General features: G+C 35.6%; 1 protein-coding gene across 9 annotated transcripts in view; it reads right to left on the bottom strand.

The window, feature by feature from the left end:
• Positions 1 to 17,908, bottom strand: part of ELP4 (elongator acetyltransferase complex subunit 4) — a 234,730-nt gene that overhangs the window by 190,343 nt on the left and 26,479 nt on the right. For all 9 annotated transcript variants that reach the window (XM_023646567.2, XM_023646565.2, XM_070274970.1 and 6 more), the window contains exon 3: positions 17,637 to 17,758. In XM_023646567.2, coding sequence (XP_023502335.1) covers positions 17,637 to 17,758 — 122 coding nt within the window. The remainder of the gene's footprint in view (positions 1 to 17,636; positions 17,759 to 17,908) is intronic.

The raw sequence follows: 17,908 nt of genomic DNA, 5'->3' as shown, positions 1-17,908 counted from the left end.
AGATGGGAAGGGCCAGGGGCCAAGTGTTAGGAGGAGGAGCTGACGCAGACGGGCAAATTCCGGAGGGGAGGGAACGTCCTACTCACGACTCTGGTGGTGGGCACACAACTGTAGACATTTGCCATGACTCAATGAACTGTATACAAAACTGGTAAAATTTATTATGCATAAATTAGACATCAATAAAACTAACGAGAAAAACCATATGCAGAAATCAAAAATGGCCTATTACATAGAGGTACACATAGGTATTATCTGTTTGCAAGAATTCACACCACTCTCCTAACAGTGGTTAACTCTTTTGAGGGTGGGAGAAGGGGAATACATGGAAATTGGGGCATGTGAGTTTAGCTTTATTTGTGATGTTGTAGTTTGTAGAAAAGAGAATGCATACTATTTATAAATTACTTACACAATCAAAATTTAATTTTAAAAAATCAAAGAAATAAAAAATTTTTATGGAGCTGATGATGTAGTTTTTCAAATTGAAATGTGCCAAGAAGTAAGCTGGCTGAAAGGAAAAAGACCCACAAAACAGTCTCATGCACTTTGACAATTCCAGGGATAAAGGGAAAAGTCTAAAAGCTTTAAGACAGGGGAAAATATACTACTTACAAATGAAAAAGAAAGAGATTAGCATCAGATACTCAGTGACCCCAGATTTTAGAAGACAATGGAACAATGTCTTCAAAGTATGAGGAAAACCGATATTGAACCTGGAATTCTCCATCCAGGAAAATTATCTATTAAGCATAAACACAAAATACAAGTATTTTTTAAAAGCATGTAGCATTTCAAAAGCTTACCTACCACCATCCTTTTCTGAAAAAGTCATTTGAAGATATAATTTAGCAATATATAAAAGGAATCCAATAAAGAGGTAGGAAGTATAAAAATAAAAAACTGGTTAACATCTTAATAATAAAATGAAGACATATATATCTTCTATCAACCAGAAAATAGAAACGTCATGTTATTTTATTTTACATCCCTGTGAGAAAGGCTGTCATCCAAAAGACAAGAGATAACAAGTGTTGATGAGGAGGTGGAGAAGGGGGTAGGAATGTAAACACTACAGGCACTACCGAAAACAGTATGGAGTCTCCTCAAAGTATTAAAAAGAGAACTACCATATGATTGAGCAATCTCACTTCTGGATGTACACCAGGAAGAAATGAAATCAGTATCTTGAACAGATATCTGCAGCCCCATGTCCACTATAGCATAGTTTAAAATAGCCAAGACACAGAAACAACTTAAGTGTCCATGGACAGATGAATAAAGAAAATGTGGTACATATACAATAGAACAGTATTCAGCAATAAAAAGAAGGAAATCCTTCCATTTGTGACGTGGATGAAACTTGAGAGCATTATGCTAAGTGAAATAAGTCAGACAAAGACAAATATCATATGACCTCACTTATAAGTGGAATCTAAAAAAACTGAACTCATAGAGACAGAGAACAGATTGCTGGTTGCCAGAGGCAGGGATGGGTGAAATGACTGACAGTGGTCAAAAGGTACAAACTTCCAGTGATGAGGTAAGTCAGTCCTGGGGACGTGATGTACAGCAGGGTGACGATGGTTAACACCACTGCGTTGAAGTTGCTAAGAAAGTAGATCTTAAAATTCTCATTACAAGAAAAAAGTTTTCTAACTATGTGAGGTGATGGATGTTAACTAAACTTATTGTGGTGATCATTTTGCAGTATATACACATACCAAATCATTATGTTGTACACTTGCAACAAATATGTTACATGTAAATTATAGCTCAGTAAAATGGGGGAAAGAAATGCTGGGAAGAGAACAAAAAGCAACAGAAGGAAGTGAAGGGTTAAACGCAAAGAAAAGGAAGGAACTAAACGTGTGACATGATACTGACCAGCTGAGGCAAGGCACAGACGAAACCCACCTTCCCCTCCACTTCCAGAGGTTCGGTTTAGTGGCACAGGACGGTCTTTCCCTTTCAAAGGGTCTAATTACATTATCTGATTCTGAAGTGAAATACTTATATAATTTTAAATAAGCTTATTTCTTTTCAATTTGTAAAATGAACTTATTGACAAAGTACTGAAGACCCAATTATAGTTACAGAATTTAAGGGTTGTAATCATTAACAACGTGTGTGTAAGTTATAGCTAGCAAGAGGTAACAGGTTGAAGAGAGAGAAGAGAGCAAGATAGCTGTGAGAACTTTATCTTACATAACAGGGAATTAATAGTTCATTATAAAATGGATGGATCAAAAAACAAAAGGCAAAAAGCATAATTCACAATTATAAAAGTAACCACTGGAGTAAATAAAAATTAATCAATACAAATCAATGTTCGGGGACTTTTCATGGAGAGTGGAACAGTAAATTGCAGAAGGTATGCATGGGGGAATTTAACTTTTCACTTTCTTTATTATTGCTTAACTTTATACTTTGTTATAAAGTATATCTCTGAAAATCTTAAATTGAAATGTGTTATAAAAGTATTTCTCCAATCACAAATGCCACAAAAGAGTTCCTGAGAAAAATGTATTTTATAAATTACAAACAACTATACTAATTAGTCTTACTAATACCTCAACAGGGATGATACATTTTAAAAACAAAGGTAAATTTCCTTAATTTGCTTGCAGCATACTAAGTTTATCCACTTTTTAAGCACTTCCTTAGAAGAATTTGATTATTGGATCGTCTCACCTTATTTATGTTAGTATTTCACAGAGATCAGGCAATTTTCCCTCCAGAAAGACACATACCAAACAAATGTCCAGTTCCTGATTTATCAGCTTTAGTATTTTCTAATCACAGCAGAGAAATGGTCTTTTTTTCCTTACGTAATTTCTCCTTCTGGAGGAATATTTTCCAAATGATTAAGATAACACTTGTGTATGCATGATAGTGCCAAATGAAATACATGTTAAGAAATACCACTTTAAGAAACAGGTTAAGTTCCAACTTCACAGGGACGCAGAAGTATTCCCAAGAAAACATCAAGACATTAAAACGGGAGATAATTTTAAAATTGGGGGCATTATGGTGAGCAAGGACAATTAAGATTTGTGACAAGTGGATTTCTGGGAAGTGGGTAATTCCAACCTGAAAACCCACGTTGAAAAATGAGGCATGTATTTATTGTAATTCATTGATTCTGACTCAGTTTTTTCTTCACATATTCTTCTTTCTGAAATCAGGATGCATTTTACAGTTGATAGCATATCAGATTATCAGTCAGGCAGCAGGGCAGCAGACGCAAAGTTATCATTACCTGCGTATGTACAAACTTGGTCGTTATTCCTGGCAGGCGGACAAGTGTAATTCTTCAGTCTTTCAGCCAAGAATCCATATATGGCGCAATTAAGGAAGAATATGAATCCTGGCTTTCTAGAAAACTTCCATTGATACTTCCTGAGAAAATCAAGAAAGCATCTACAAGAATATTTGTACGATGGATATCACTGCTGTAGAATAAAATGTAGGCACGATAGTGGAGCATCTTTTAAGAAACGCTGCATCTCCAGTGCTCTGATGACACAGAGAACAGTATCATGTGAAAAATGTGAATTGTGCAAAAACAGCGATGTCAACAACCAGGAATGAGAAAGTGACTCCTGACAGCAGTAATGTGAGTGCGAAGAAGTTTTACAGTTAAGTTAAACGCTTTGCTTCTCTTCTTTCTTTTTATGTACAAGTGTGGTAATGATTTAAAAAATAAACGTCTAAGAAAAGTTTTCTTAAAGAATTAAATAAAAATTCTAAAGGAAAAGAAAACATTGTCCTATTTAGCAGTGTCTTTGCCTTAGTGGTACATAAAATAATGATGCATCTTACAATCAACGGCATCTCAGATTTAATAAAATACGGTATTTCTTTAGTAAGAGAACCAAAATTCCCTTAGTATCTCTGTTTCTAAACATTCCATCAACATATAACAAATTTTTATCCCAATATGGTGTGGATAAATGTCATTATGATAGAAATTTACCTAGCTAAGACCTATGTGAACACCTGGCTGCTTACTCTTCAGTATTTTTATTATTCTATTAGCCAGAAATCTTGACAACAATAACAGAAAACACCTGTGCGTACAGATTGAGAACCATCAGCGTTGTGGCTTCTAAGTCTTATGAGGTAAAGGGCTCCACCCAAGGCGACTGTGGAAGATCATCCTGTGTATTCCTTCACAAAAAATCCATTATCTGAAAATTCGGTCTGCTATTCAGAATTCAAGTGAAAATGAATGATTTAAAGATACACAAAGAAATGATATTTTGGGGAAAAAAGGGAATATTCTGGTACACTTATCATTTAATATTCACAAATTTATTATGTAAGAGTTGGTATTCCATTACGTTGTTCTATCTGTAAGCCCTAACATTTCTGAACTATGCTATCGCCTGCCCTGCTCTCTGTGCTCACTGACCCTGTGAGACAATCACTGACACCATCTAATCCATTTGCTGCAAGGTCTGTATCCAAGCAAACAAAACATTGAATTAATGTTTGATAAAATCCCTACTTCAACGCTAAGAATAAGTTCTTCAATATTCAACTATTACAGCTCTCGGCTACAGATCAGGGTCCTCCTTCACACTTTTGAAACCCCTAGTCAGATTTCCAACCCAGTGAACCAACAGAACACAGCACGTGGTTGCTATACCCTTGTTGACAAAAGGAAAGAACATCAGATTTTTGGTTCTTTTCTGCAATATGGTGCATACGGTTCCCATACATTTGGTAGCAAGGATCAAGGGTAAATAAAAATAAAGAGCAGGTTTCATAAGATCTACATAGAAGATAGGAAGGAAAGTATAAAAAATCTCTCTCTTTTAATCAAATGAATCAGGTTAGAAAATTAACATCAATAAAGAAAGTGGCACTACCTTTGGACAAAAACAATCTTTATTCTACTTTTTAAAAAACCTATATGAAACCAAATTATTACAAACTTCCAACACCAGAATATACTCCTTATTTACATATATTTATTTTTCACCACAAACATTTATCCTTATCCATAAGATGCTGTAAATGTATTTCTTCCCTTTTCAGTCCACTCCATTCTGTGCTTACTGCTATATTATTTTGTGGTCTGTGTTTTGGCAGATGCACAAGCAAAATCTGATTCCAACAGTTTGACCCTTCTCACTTTTTATGTTCTCTAGGGCATAATAAAACCCAAGATACAATCCCTCAGCAGTTAATGAAGCTTAACCTCCCACCCTCTTAATTACCAATGCAGTACACCAACTACGGGGCATCATACTCCTCTCTAAGCTATTTTACAATTCAGCAGAAGTACTACCGAGCTATTATGTAGCAACGTAATCCATGCGGCATGAGAAATCCTTCTTAAAAATAAAATCTTTTGATCCTTGCAGGTTTTGGTAACTGTATAATTAATACTACTTAAGCATTATCCATGTATCAGTAAGTATATTATATTGTATCAGTACATGTATTACTTTGTTGATTTTTGGGGTTTTGGGGGGGTACATTTATTTTCTGAATGTTGGAAAGAGAAACAAACCCAAAGATATTATTGATTGATTATTGTAACTTGAATACAAAAGTACTCCAAATATCTAAACTGAGTATGCACATATTAAAGATATGTTCTCCAAATTATCTTCATTTAAATATTTAAAAGTATGTGGGGAGAGGTAACTTAAATTGTTAAAAGCATTCAGAAATGTGGATTACACAAGGTCCAGGGTATAGTTCATGATACATAAAAATTGTTTTTAAAATTCATAGATTTTAAGATTAGTAATTAGTGAATTAATTTATTTCAATCCATATTTCAAACTAAATTCAGTAAAGATTCAGGAACATCTCAGTGCAATTTCAGATATTTTTTCTTGAATATAAATGTGGCAAAATTACTGATAATACAAGAAGGGTGAAAAATACTTTCATATCGGCATACAAACATTATTTTAACCAAACTGCCAAGTTAAGCTACTGACAAAAATGATGCTTTTAATTTGGCAATTACGTCAATTACTTGAATCTGAAAACAGAAAACGAAACCACTGGGATGAGAGAAGTGTTAACACTTTCCATCGGTCCTCATCACATTTCTCTTTAACATGTAACCCAGGAATGTCTTGAGAAGATGAGACTCTTTCCATTTTCTTGACTAAGATGGGGGGAGGGAGGAGGAGAAGAGACTAGGGAATGGAAGTCTGAACCAGAAGTACTCAGGAGTGAAGGGGGAGGGCTGCACTAAGTAAAAAGTAAAAAATACCATCTTCAGTTAAAAGCAAATCCCAATCTATTTTAAAATAGTACATTCTAAACCATCACATTTTTAGGAGCACCAGTCATAGAAGGATCTCAAAGCAATTCAGACACGTAATTCATCCCTGAGTTCTCTATCACTCCAGCAATCCAGTAGTGAGGGTGGAAAACGAGGGGCGGACGAATTTAAATTCCTTCTCTGCGTCCCAGCAATGTGCCGCTAATGCCACAAACAGCACTCCAAGTCTTGAGCAAAGCAGCCACATACTCTCAATATTGCTTATTGACAGCACTGACTTAAAAGGAGTTTAAAAGGAAATGCTCTGAGTTTCTTGGCATTCTGACATTACTGGCTTCCACGTTGTTTTCTCATACATATAAAAAATCAAAACTGTCAAGTCGCTAAGAACAAGTCTCTGTGAAGTCTATATTAATTTTATCAACTTTCCTCACTATATCAACTTAGATACAGAATTTATGTATTTTACATGTCAAAATGTAAAATTTGTATTACATATTCCTTCAAAACATTCTCTTTACTTCACATTTCTTAAGAAAACTTAAAGTAAGATATTCTATGTTTTTATAGAGAAATGCAGTGTTTGCATCTATTAATATTTCTAGCCATAAAAATTGGAGTTTTCCTTTCTAGGTTCCTTTACAAAGTAAAGTTTGTATATTAACTGCTGTCAATATTTAATCTGGCTCTGATTGCACAACCAATAACACTCATACTCAGACAACAAGTTAAATGAAGAGAGCTATAGATTAGGTAACTACCATTGTTATAAACATGAACTTCTACATGTGTGTATGCATTATGTATGTATTTTATATATATGCGTGTGTGTATGTGTATCTATATCTATCCCTAGTTATAGAAAGAACAATGAATGGTGAACAACGTGGTCCTGGTAACAGGAAATACCATGATTACAATACATTTTGTGAATGTTTTAAAAAGTAGCCTAAGCTCTCCACTTAATCACTGGTATTAGCAGGTTTAGTTAGTGAGATCATGTGCAATAATTCCCTTTTGTAAATGTTTACTGTATAAGGGTGTTCATTAATCTGTTTTTAAGAAAACACGATATATGAAAATCCATATTAAGCAAACAGGTTATGCAATAATTACTTGAGTTATAGAAGAATTCTTTTGTTGGCAAAGGATTCCTACAAAATTCCTTTAAGTGTCCCTATTGAATATAAACTAATTTCTGAAAACCTGATATAACTAAAACATTTCTAAATATAATTATTTTAAAAGTTAAGATAGTGACAAATTTATAATTATTTATTAAATCGAGGTCATAGAATTTTTATATTGTTGGAAAAGAAGTACTCTAAAGTTTCAGGGCTATCTAGTGTCAAAGAAATCTCAATTAGGAGTTGAATCAGCAGGCATTATCTTCATTTAAGAGGTCCAGGTCAGTTAAACTCCTAGTTCAGGAACACAGAACAAACAACTGGTTTTATTTGTTTGATGTCATATTCTTGTATTTTTCCAGAATAAACCCAGCTTATGGGAAATATCACAAAGAAAAATCCTTAGGGTATCGTGGAGCACTAAATGAAGTTGTATATCACTTTATTTTTATTAAATTTGAAAATTATTTTCTCTAGTACACTTGGTGTTCATAAAACAAAACCAATTCTCTTTCTGCTCATCGAGTACTGAGAAGGAGAGGTGACTGGGTAAAGTATAAAATGGGTTCCCTTTAATTCTACAGCACCTGTACATTATAGTCTGTTTCAAGAAACATAAGGGATAAGGGTAAGAAGCTTCACTTCATAGTCTCAGATCTATTTTCTACTCCAGTTTAAGTCTTCAGGTTAATACCACCTACTCAGACTTTTCGGAACACATATATACACGCAAACTATAGTAAGAATATCTTACAAAAGTGATAAGCACATTTTAAATGCCTCTGATTTCATTAATATACCATAATAGGAAAAGATGGATGTGGTGAATGAAGGCTATTTCTGCAACTGCCTATCAGTTTATGATGAACAAAACTTAACATTTCAGGAAAGAAACACTAGCCACTGAAAGAATGACCCCAACCCTGGCTGGGGAGATGTCCCATCTTCTCTGAGGTTTTTACACAGTGAAGCTGTCCTTTTGCACATAATCAACCTTCTGACTGACTGTGAATCTGTGACTCTTGATGGCGTGCTGTCTTCCTCCTTTCACGGGATCCTGTTTCATTTGATGGGACAAGCTGTTAATTTGGGAAGCTGATGAAAAAGTACTTTCTCTTCATTTTAATGGCTCTGGTTTTCAGAATTTTTCTGAAAAAATATTCAGAAGAAAAATGAACTCTATTTCTAATATTCCCAATTCTAATTTTTCGTGGCTACTTTTTAAAGAATGATAAAGTGCCATATAATAGTTCCAAGACTTTAACACTTCCTTTGAGTATAACAATAACCATCAAGTATTCACAACCATTCTTTTTTTTTTTTAATGGGTTCAAAATAAAATTTTTGAAAGTAAATGTGAGGCCTGGAATAAGTGCTTTAAAATTTGAAAGCAAAACTCCAGATATTTCATCTTCAATTTGGAACTCTGGAATAAGGTAGCCCAGATCCTACCTCTATCTTAACATGAAAGGTTAGTGACTTGTGGAAGGTCATGCAGCTAGTTAAGCAGCAACACAGAAATTAAAATCCACTCTCAGATCCTAAATATTTTTCACCTTCCTGAGGATAAATATCCTATCAGAGGATGGCATTTTCCCTTTATGACTTGGGCTACTTTTCCGCATGCAAAATTCCTTTCTTTTGTTAACTGATACACAGATATCAATGCCAAATGTGTTTATTTCAATGTTATATCAGAAATGATTCTCACTAGCTAGCAACAGAGAGGTGGGTTTATTTTCCTTTATATTTTTGTCTTATCTTTCATTTCCTCATTGGAAAGTAAGGCACATGCCATCTTTTCAAAGCTGGCTACAAATGTAGGTCACTGGAAGCAGTACTGAGCCTCCGCATGTTTCTTCTCAGTCTTTTCAGTTTGCCAAAGAAGCACTAACTGTGGCTGCCAGGGGAGAACTTAGAATTTTAAATAAGCTCTCACAAGCAACTAGGGGGAAAAAAAAGAGTGAAACCCTGGGGTCAAACAGCAAATTTCCGGCTCAACTAGCACTGCAGAGTTGCAAGCACTGAAAAGCATAGATAGCCTGATAATTTTCTGAACAAATAAAATGTTGACAAAGAAACGAGGGGAACATATTCCAATTATAGCTCTGCCTTCGAAGGCCTCTTCTAATATTTGTACTTATACCAAAGATACACAGCGAGAAAACAGTTCTGATAGAAATTATAATAAATATTATATAGGCTAGAAAAAAATAAAGATGTGTGGGAAAATGTGTTATTTATGATGTACTGAGCATGCATAAAGCTTGCAAAGTGAAATGACAAAAGAGCCAGAAAATAATTTTTAATTATTTATAACATGATGCATTGCTTTTGTTCTGAATCATTATAAAACTACAACTTTGGAGATGAGTATAATAAAAAAATGCTCAATAATAATATTTGGCTAATGGGGGTGTTTAACTTCATTCTTACACCTGTCTCACTTCTTGGCAGAACAAGGAAAACAACGATCAGATTTGAGATATTTTTGTATTCTATTTACTAAGAAAGACCAGACTGGACTACAGTGTATTAAGAGCAAGCAACTGACAACTCCCTGGGTTCAGACTTCTAATTCTTGTTCCATGATCAACAAAGAAAAGATGGATGGCAGACCAAGACTTCATCTTGATATCAAAATGACAGAAGGAAAAGAAACTTGTTTAATAGTAGGTCAAACTTTATAATGTTTAGCAAACAATACTGCTTCAACTAATATCTCTGATCTCAATTAAAACCAAAGAATCAAATAAAGTAAAAGAAACAAGGTACAAAGAATAAGATCTTAACAAATGAGTTCAATATTTGACCAAAAGGTTGATATTTTGGGCTATAAAATCATGCTTTCAAATTATTAAGATATCATTTTAATTTTAAATTATGGATTTAAAGTCCATGAAAAAATTCTGAAGATGTTAAATTTTCATACTTCATTACGAAATTTCTTGTTGCTACACTAATTCATGAAATATGATATGGTTTATTTTAAATGAATTGTTACATATCCCATGACTTACGGGTTACTGTAAAGTAATCCACTTTGAATTATAAAAGATTTTCTCCAAATTAAATATGGGACGTTTCCTCATAATTGATATTAAATTTGAACTCTTTATTTACTACTATGTTTGATGTTAAAAAGTACTACATGCTGTAAGCCTTTAGTAAACATCCAGGTAGTTCTAACACTCCTGCTGGTAACCATGTACTTATCCTGGATATGTATTAAAAAACACAACTTTTAAGTTCCTTAAAAGCATTCTAGCCTCCCACTTTGCTCTAACTGCTGCTGATGTCGGACAGTGCATGGTGTATATAACAGATAACTCAAAAGTTAGCGCAGCAAGTCAAGACTTAACCCTTTGCTCTAGATATCAGCTGCCTCTTCCTGTATGAACATCACCTATCTGGTACATCATCACTAAAAAATACTCAAATTAAGTTTTAAAACTGACCTCAGTATGTTATGAAATAGCATTTAAATTTACTTTTGAAAATAATTTTACTTTCTTTAATTCTATAAATATTAACACATGTTAAAAATTACAAAAAGGATATAATCTTAGCATTTTCAAGTTCTAAAGAGATGTTTGTGTGTGCATGTGTGTGTATATTATTTTTTATTTCAGAAAAGAAATCAGCCTATGTACTGATAAATGTTTAATATTTTAACATAAAAATGTAGTTTTTGCTATTTTAGGAAACATTCCATAGAAAGCTTTCATGGAGAATACTCATCACTATATTTGAGATGATCAAGAAAATTCTTTTAGATAAAAAAGTTAACTGAAAAATACTTACCACATGTGTTTTTAAAAACATCATGTATATTGTTCTATAGGCTCTTCTAAGGGCTGTAATTTCCAGCCTTCCATCTCGATGCCGACTTCCTGAAGGAGCTTTGACTACAATAGGCATGAATATGTTTTCAAAGGATGATGGATAAATTGCTGGGTGGTTATATAATATATCTTAGGCAGCTGATGGGGCTTTTTATCCTTTACTTGTCTCTTAGTTATACACAGTTTTAAGATAATTATGGTCTATACGACTGTCTTTTCCCTTTTCTTGCACCAGCAATATTTGTCTTTGGTTATAGGTTCCAGAAATCCCCAATCATACATCATAAAATTAAAACTAAGCAATTATAGCATTTTCTCCCCTAGGTTGTATCCTAAACACTATTAATACCTTGGTTCTGGTCATTGATTGTTGAGCTGTTTGATACAAAAGTAGTTTTAATTGAATTGGGCACACTGACATCATGACTTAACATGTAGAAAAACCAGCTTACCTATATTAGTATTCAATATCTCACCTTTAATTACAAACATATTTTGTCTATTCTTCTCAGAGAGATGCTAAAATCTTTTTCTATGCACTGCTGTCAAGAATACAAATAATTTAAATTTTCATCACCATTTTTGAATCCAGTCTATTCTAAACATGCAAATACTAACTGGACCACGTGAAGTATGTCTAGATTAAAAACAATACTTTTTGTACTTTTTTATAGAAAAATGAGAATGGCATATTATTCTTTTAAATCAAATATCACTTACTATTACATAGCAAACGTAAGAAATATAAATTGACAAGATTGCAAACTTAAGAAATATCATTCGAGTGAAGGTTCTATTAACTTAAAAACTACATCTATTTTCAGGGTAGAGCTGGATGAAATACAAAAACATAATCAAAATTAAAATAGTTTAAACATGAAGCATTATTTTCTTTTAATGTAGGGAAATGTTGAGAGGGCATGTTATTTAGCATATACAACCTTCAACTACTTTACTACTCATCTATATAAGTGGTTTTAATTAAAAGCAAATAACGGCATTAAAATCAAAGAAGACAAATTTTTCCTGGGGATCACACATTCACCTTTATGGTTAATTTAATTTTTAACTTCATTGAATATATAATTGATAAATACTCAATTGTTATGTAAAGCAAACTTGCCATTCAAATAAAAACAACTTGTTCTAGGCTACTCGTTATAAAAAGATGAATGGAATAAACTTTTAAAATGCAGCTTCAAATCTCAATGTTACATAAAGTAAATCTAATGCTTAAGACTATTAGGTGTTTGTGGCAGCAACTGTAATGTCTTTGATAACACATTCTAAGTATACAAGATAAAGTAAAACATCTGATGACACTAGAATACATTCTTCAGTTAAAAACATCTATGCTAGTCGAGAGCAAGAGAAACCTTTAATATTTATTTCCCTTGAAATATAAGAAGAACTTAAGTCCAAGATTTTGTTATATGTTGGATCTCAGAAAATTCAAATATGGAAAAGTCAAGTAAAATATCTCTCAACATTGAAACCAACAGAACTTCTTCCAGAGAAAAAAATTCACAAATATATTAATCAACAGGAATTTATTTCAAATAATCATCTCTAAATACTATTTAAGATAACAGAAAAATAGCACTAATGGTTTCTTTTGTTTCTTTACTTCCAATAAGACAGTCTGCATTTACATGTAAGGTGACATTTCAGAGGTATAATTGTGTGTGTGTGTGTGTGTGTGAGGAAGATTGGCCCTGAGGTAACATCTGTTGCCAATCTTCCTCTTTTTGCTTGAGGAAGACTGTTACTGAGCTAACATCTGTGCCAATCCTCCTCTGTTCTACATGAGATGCCACCACAGCGTGGCTTGATGAGTAATGCTAGGTCCATGCCTGGGATTGAAACTGATGAGCATCAAGGCTGCCCCAGGGAGAGAAGCCCAAGGTGACCTGCCCTACATACCGATCTATATCCTCTGGGAAGCATGGGACGTCATGACCTGATCTGATCTGATTCTTATCTAAAGTTATAGGACCACTGGATAACCAGACCCCACCTACACTGATACCATTTTAATGACTTTTTACATGATCTTTCCTTTGTCTTGTAAAGAAATAACTCATATACCTATGCCTTATAAGTTTAGCCCTACCCTCAACCCATTGCAGCTCTTCACTGCCCATGGGTCTGTCCCCATGCTGGCAGCTCCTTACTGCCCATGGGTCCTGTCGCCATGCCTGCAGCTCTTCACTGCCCATGGGTCCTGTCGCCATGCCTGCAGCTCTTCACTGCCCATGGGTCCTGTCCCCATGCTGGCAGCTCCTTACTGCCCATGGGTCCTGTCGCCATGCCTGCAGCTCTTCACTGCCCATGGGTCCTGTCCCCATGCTGGCAGCTCCTTACTGTCCATGGGTCCTGTTCCCATGCCTGCAGCTCTTCACTGCCCATGGGTCCTGTCCCCATGCCGGGAGCCCTTTACTGCCCATGGGTCCTGTCCCCATGCTACTCCATGCTATTCTCTGAATAAAGGAGCACTACTGCCAGACCTTGAGAGTCCGAGAAATCTTTCTTTTGACTCCTTGGCTCGCCGAACCTGCATCACAAACCCACGAACCCACGGCCACCAAAGTGGAGCACGCAAACTTAACCACTACGCCACTGGGCCAGCTCCTCAGAGGTACACTTTTCATAAAAGAAATTCTGAGTCCAATATGCTGATCTAATTTTTTTGCTTGAGATAACCTTCATTTAGAGTTTTTTTATTTTATTTTTTTCCTTTTTCTCCCAAAGCCCCCCAGTACATAGTGGTGGGTCCTTCTATTTGTGGCATAGAGATTTTAAGGAGCAGTATTAACATAAAAGTTATTCCTACATCTTTGAAAGCCAAAAATAATATACTCTTTTTTAAAAAACAAAATGAATTAAATCATAATTAGCATTACACTAACTAGAATAGATTAATGTACTTTGGGGGTGACTAAATATAGGTTCACTGGGCTATATCAATATTTGGATTTAATCATACTGGGCATATGTAGTCTAAATTTAGAAAAATTGAAATGGATTGGATAAGAAGACTTGTTCCCATCACTTTTATTTGTCAAAAAGTGGGAGTCTTTATTTTCTTTCTTTATTTTTTTGAGGAAGATTAGCCCTGAGCTAACATCTGCCGCCAATCCTCCTCTTTTTGCTGAGGAAGACTGGCCCTGAGCTAACATCCGAGCCCATCGTTTTCTATTTTATGTGGGATGCCTGCCACGGCATGGCTTGAAGAGCAGTGCATAGGTCTGTACCTGGGATCCGAACCACTGAACCCAGAGCCACCAAAGTGGAGCATGTGAACTTAACCACTGCGCCACTGAGCCAGCCCAAAACTGGGAGTCTTTAAATGTAGGGTATATGGAGACTTTGAGAGAGGTACATGATCAGGAGAGTTTTAAGGGAATCAACTCCGTGATCTCCAAGTTTCACAACTACTTTAGTGGAAACTGACCCCTAGAGAACGTGCCAATGGCAAAAGAGCAGGTGCCCCTTTCCCACATCCGTCCCCTTTCAAGTCGCCCTTCCCTCACTTTACAAATGAAAGGTTTACTTCTCATTGCCCCAGGTTTTAAGATCCTTCAGGGCATCAAAGAGAGACAATTCAAAATTTCTGTTTGGTACAGAAAATGTGAATGCTCTAATGACTGAGGAAATATCCTTTTTTCGTTGTTTTCAGCAAAATTTTAGGTGAAACTAAATTCGAATCCAAAGGCAGGAAAAGGCTGGTGTCCAAGCTGGAAGGCAGTCAGGCAGGAGAAATTCTAGCTGAGGAGAGGGAGGGTCAGCCCTTTCGTTGAGTTTGGGCCTTCAAGTGATTGGATGAGGCCCACCCACAGGAGGGAGGACAATCTGCTTTACTCAGTCTACTGATTTAAATGTTAATTTCATCCAAAAACACCCTGACAAAAACAATCAGAATAATGTTTGTTCAAATATCTGGGTACCCTGTGGCCCAGTTAAGCTGAAAAATAAAATGAACCATCACAAGTCCACCACTTGTCAACTTGGCACCCATACATTAAGCTCCAGATGAAGAAAATAAAATGGTCATAATTCCACACTCTCGGCTCTATCTCCTAAAGCTGTCATAACTGGGGGCTTCTCCCCGTACACAGAATGGAGACTCCACGTGCAGTGAGCTAGGAGGCCCCCAGGCCCACGTGTCTATGCTGCGTCTCTCAGCACTCACTGTCCTCCTCCCTGCACACAGCCTGGAGACTCCACGTGCAGTGAGCTAGGAGGCCCCCAGGCCCACGTGTCTATGCTGTGTGTCTCAGCACTCACTGTCCTCCTCCCTGCACACAGCCTGGAGACTCCACGTGCAGTGAGCTAGGAGGCCCCCAGGCCCACGTGTCTATGCTGTGTGTCTCAGCACTCACTGTCCTTTACTGTTTGATGTCCTATGTTTGAAAAGTGTTTTTTCGTATATATTGTTCTGTTTTTCCAGTTGTTTCAGGCATCAGGAGAAATCTGGTCCTTATTAATCCCTCTTCGTCATAAGTCCAACTTTGAAAGAGTCCACGTTTTTGACACTTTTTGCATTTTTCTATTATACCATAAAACTGCTCTATGAATAAGTGTTTGCAGAATCTAATTACTTGCATACAAGATTAGCTTTTTTTTTAAAGAAAGCTTGATGAAAAGGTAATATTTCTTTCATAACTTCAAAACTCTTCACGTAATCCAAAGAAGGTATGCAAAGTACTGAGACTTTTGATACTAACTTGTACAAATTCAAAGTACCTTAGAAAGGCGTCAGGGACTAGTTTTCAAATTAAAAACATAGTTCACTAAAGCAGAATGTGGAAGTACATATACTAGACTTTAATCTCAGTTACCTAAGTTAGAGGAGGCAAGAAGAAAAACAAAACACTTTCTTTTCTTTTTTTCTTTGTTTTTTGAGGAAGATTAGCCCTGAGCTAACTGCTGCTAATCCTCCTCTTTATGCTGAGGAAGACTGGCCCTGAGCTAACATTCATGCCCATCTTCCTCTACTTTACACGTGGGATGCCTACCACAGCATGGCTTGCCAAGCGGTGCCATGTCCGCACCCAGGATTCAAACCGGCGAACCCCGGGCCGCTGAAGCGGAACGTGCGAACTTAACTGTTGTGCCACCGGGACGGCCCCAAAACATTTTATTTTAAAAATCGTGTACAGGCCTACCTGCTTCTGCCCTGGCAACAATTTCCCATCTGGCTATAAAAGCATTTGATATAAAATCTTAGGCTCAGGATGTTGTGGACAGAGCCATGAGGAACCTGTATCACTTCTTTACAACACTGATTTTGGCCTTTACTTCACTACTCTAGTAAGTACAGTACTGTCCAGGAATTGACCAAGATGATTAAGGCCAGGGGAAAGAAACAAAAGCATCAAGAAAATATTACAAAAGCTAAACACCAGAAATAAGAATGATGGAAAGCAGGTTCTGAAACCAGAAGAAAATCAAATGGAAAATTATACAAAAGTTTCTCCTTTGGGTTTTATGACAGTCTTATTTAATAAGCAAAGTGTGACCCATATGAAAGAAGCATGTTAGTCCCCCCCCGCAAATCCCCCCAGTTAATAGTTGTATATTTTAGTTGTGAGCCCCTCTACTTGTGGCTAGAATCATGTTAGTTTTGACCTCAGTATTATAAAGTGACTTTTACACATGGGGGTAGAAGTTTGCTGGTATCTGTTGTTAGTTATTGTAAATTAATATGTATTATGCTATAAATTCTTTATAAATGTCTTAGTCATTTGTCATTTTTTAGACTATGCACTGAAAACACCACATAGGAAAAAATAACTGTAGATTATGAATTCTATTCAAATAATGGCTTAAATTGGGTTCCTGTTCTGGACAAAGAAACCAAGAATTCCAAAAGTCAGAGCTGTCTTCTCTGAGGTGCAAAGTGTGCTTTGGCTTAAAAAGGATCCAATACATCAATCCCATGTTTTATTATTACGGCTCATTTCTTGGAAGAGAATAATTTCTGGCCTTCTCAAAGCCAGATGATATTAACTACATGAGTCCTTGTGACTTCTGCATTTGTCCCCTTCCTCTGAGCTATACCTTTGGGATACTGACAATGTAATACCTGATAATATTCTGCAGCTGTCTTTCTTTACCTAACTTTTTTCAGAGTTCTCTTATTATCATGACAATAATAATTTTATTTATGTCAGTTTTTAAGAGCTTATTAATGTTTTTTGCACCTCTGATATAAATTTTAAGTTAAAAAAATTGTCCAAGAACACCAATTTTAAAATGAAAGTATACACTCAAATAAATTTGATACTTTTCATCAGGGGAAAAGAATATACATATGGTCCCATTAATATATTTGAATATATGTAATATAAACAACATATTTTCATGAAGTGTCTAAAATGCAGTATTGAATTAGTATATCTATACCTGCAAAATCTCAGCAGGGTCTTCTTTTGCAGATGCAACCAACAAAGTATGCCCATTGATGATCCCTTCTGCCAGGAAATACTTGAAGAGCAAAGGAGAATAAATATTATATTTATCCTCTTCTGTAAAAAGAAAAAAATATAGTCAGAATCCCACCACTTACGGAGCACACTCATATATTTTCATAACTTTTCCCTTAAAACAAGTATGTGAGGCAGGTCAATAACCATGTTCCTAAGGTAAAGTCAGGCAGAGAGACTTCTCTAGATAGT

The sequence above is a fragment of the Equus caballus genome, chromosome 7 (assembly GCF_041296265.1).
Source record: "Equus caballus isolate H_3958 breed thoroughbred chromosome 7, TB-T2T, whole genome shotgun sequence".
In the NCBI taxonomy this organism is placed as follows: Eukaryota; Metazoa; Chordata; class Mammalia; order Perissodactyla; family Equidae; genus Equus; species Equus caballus.
This window is presented reverse-complemented; position numbering and strand designations above follow the sequence as displayed.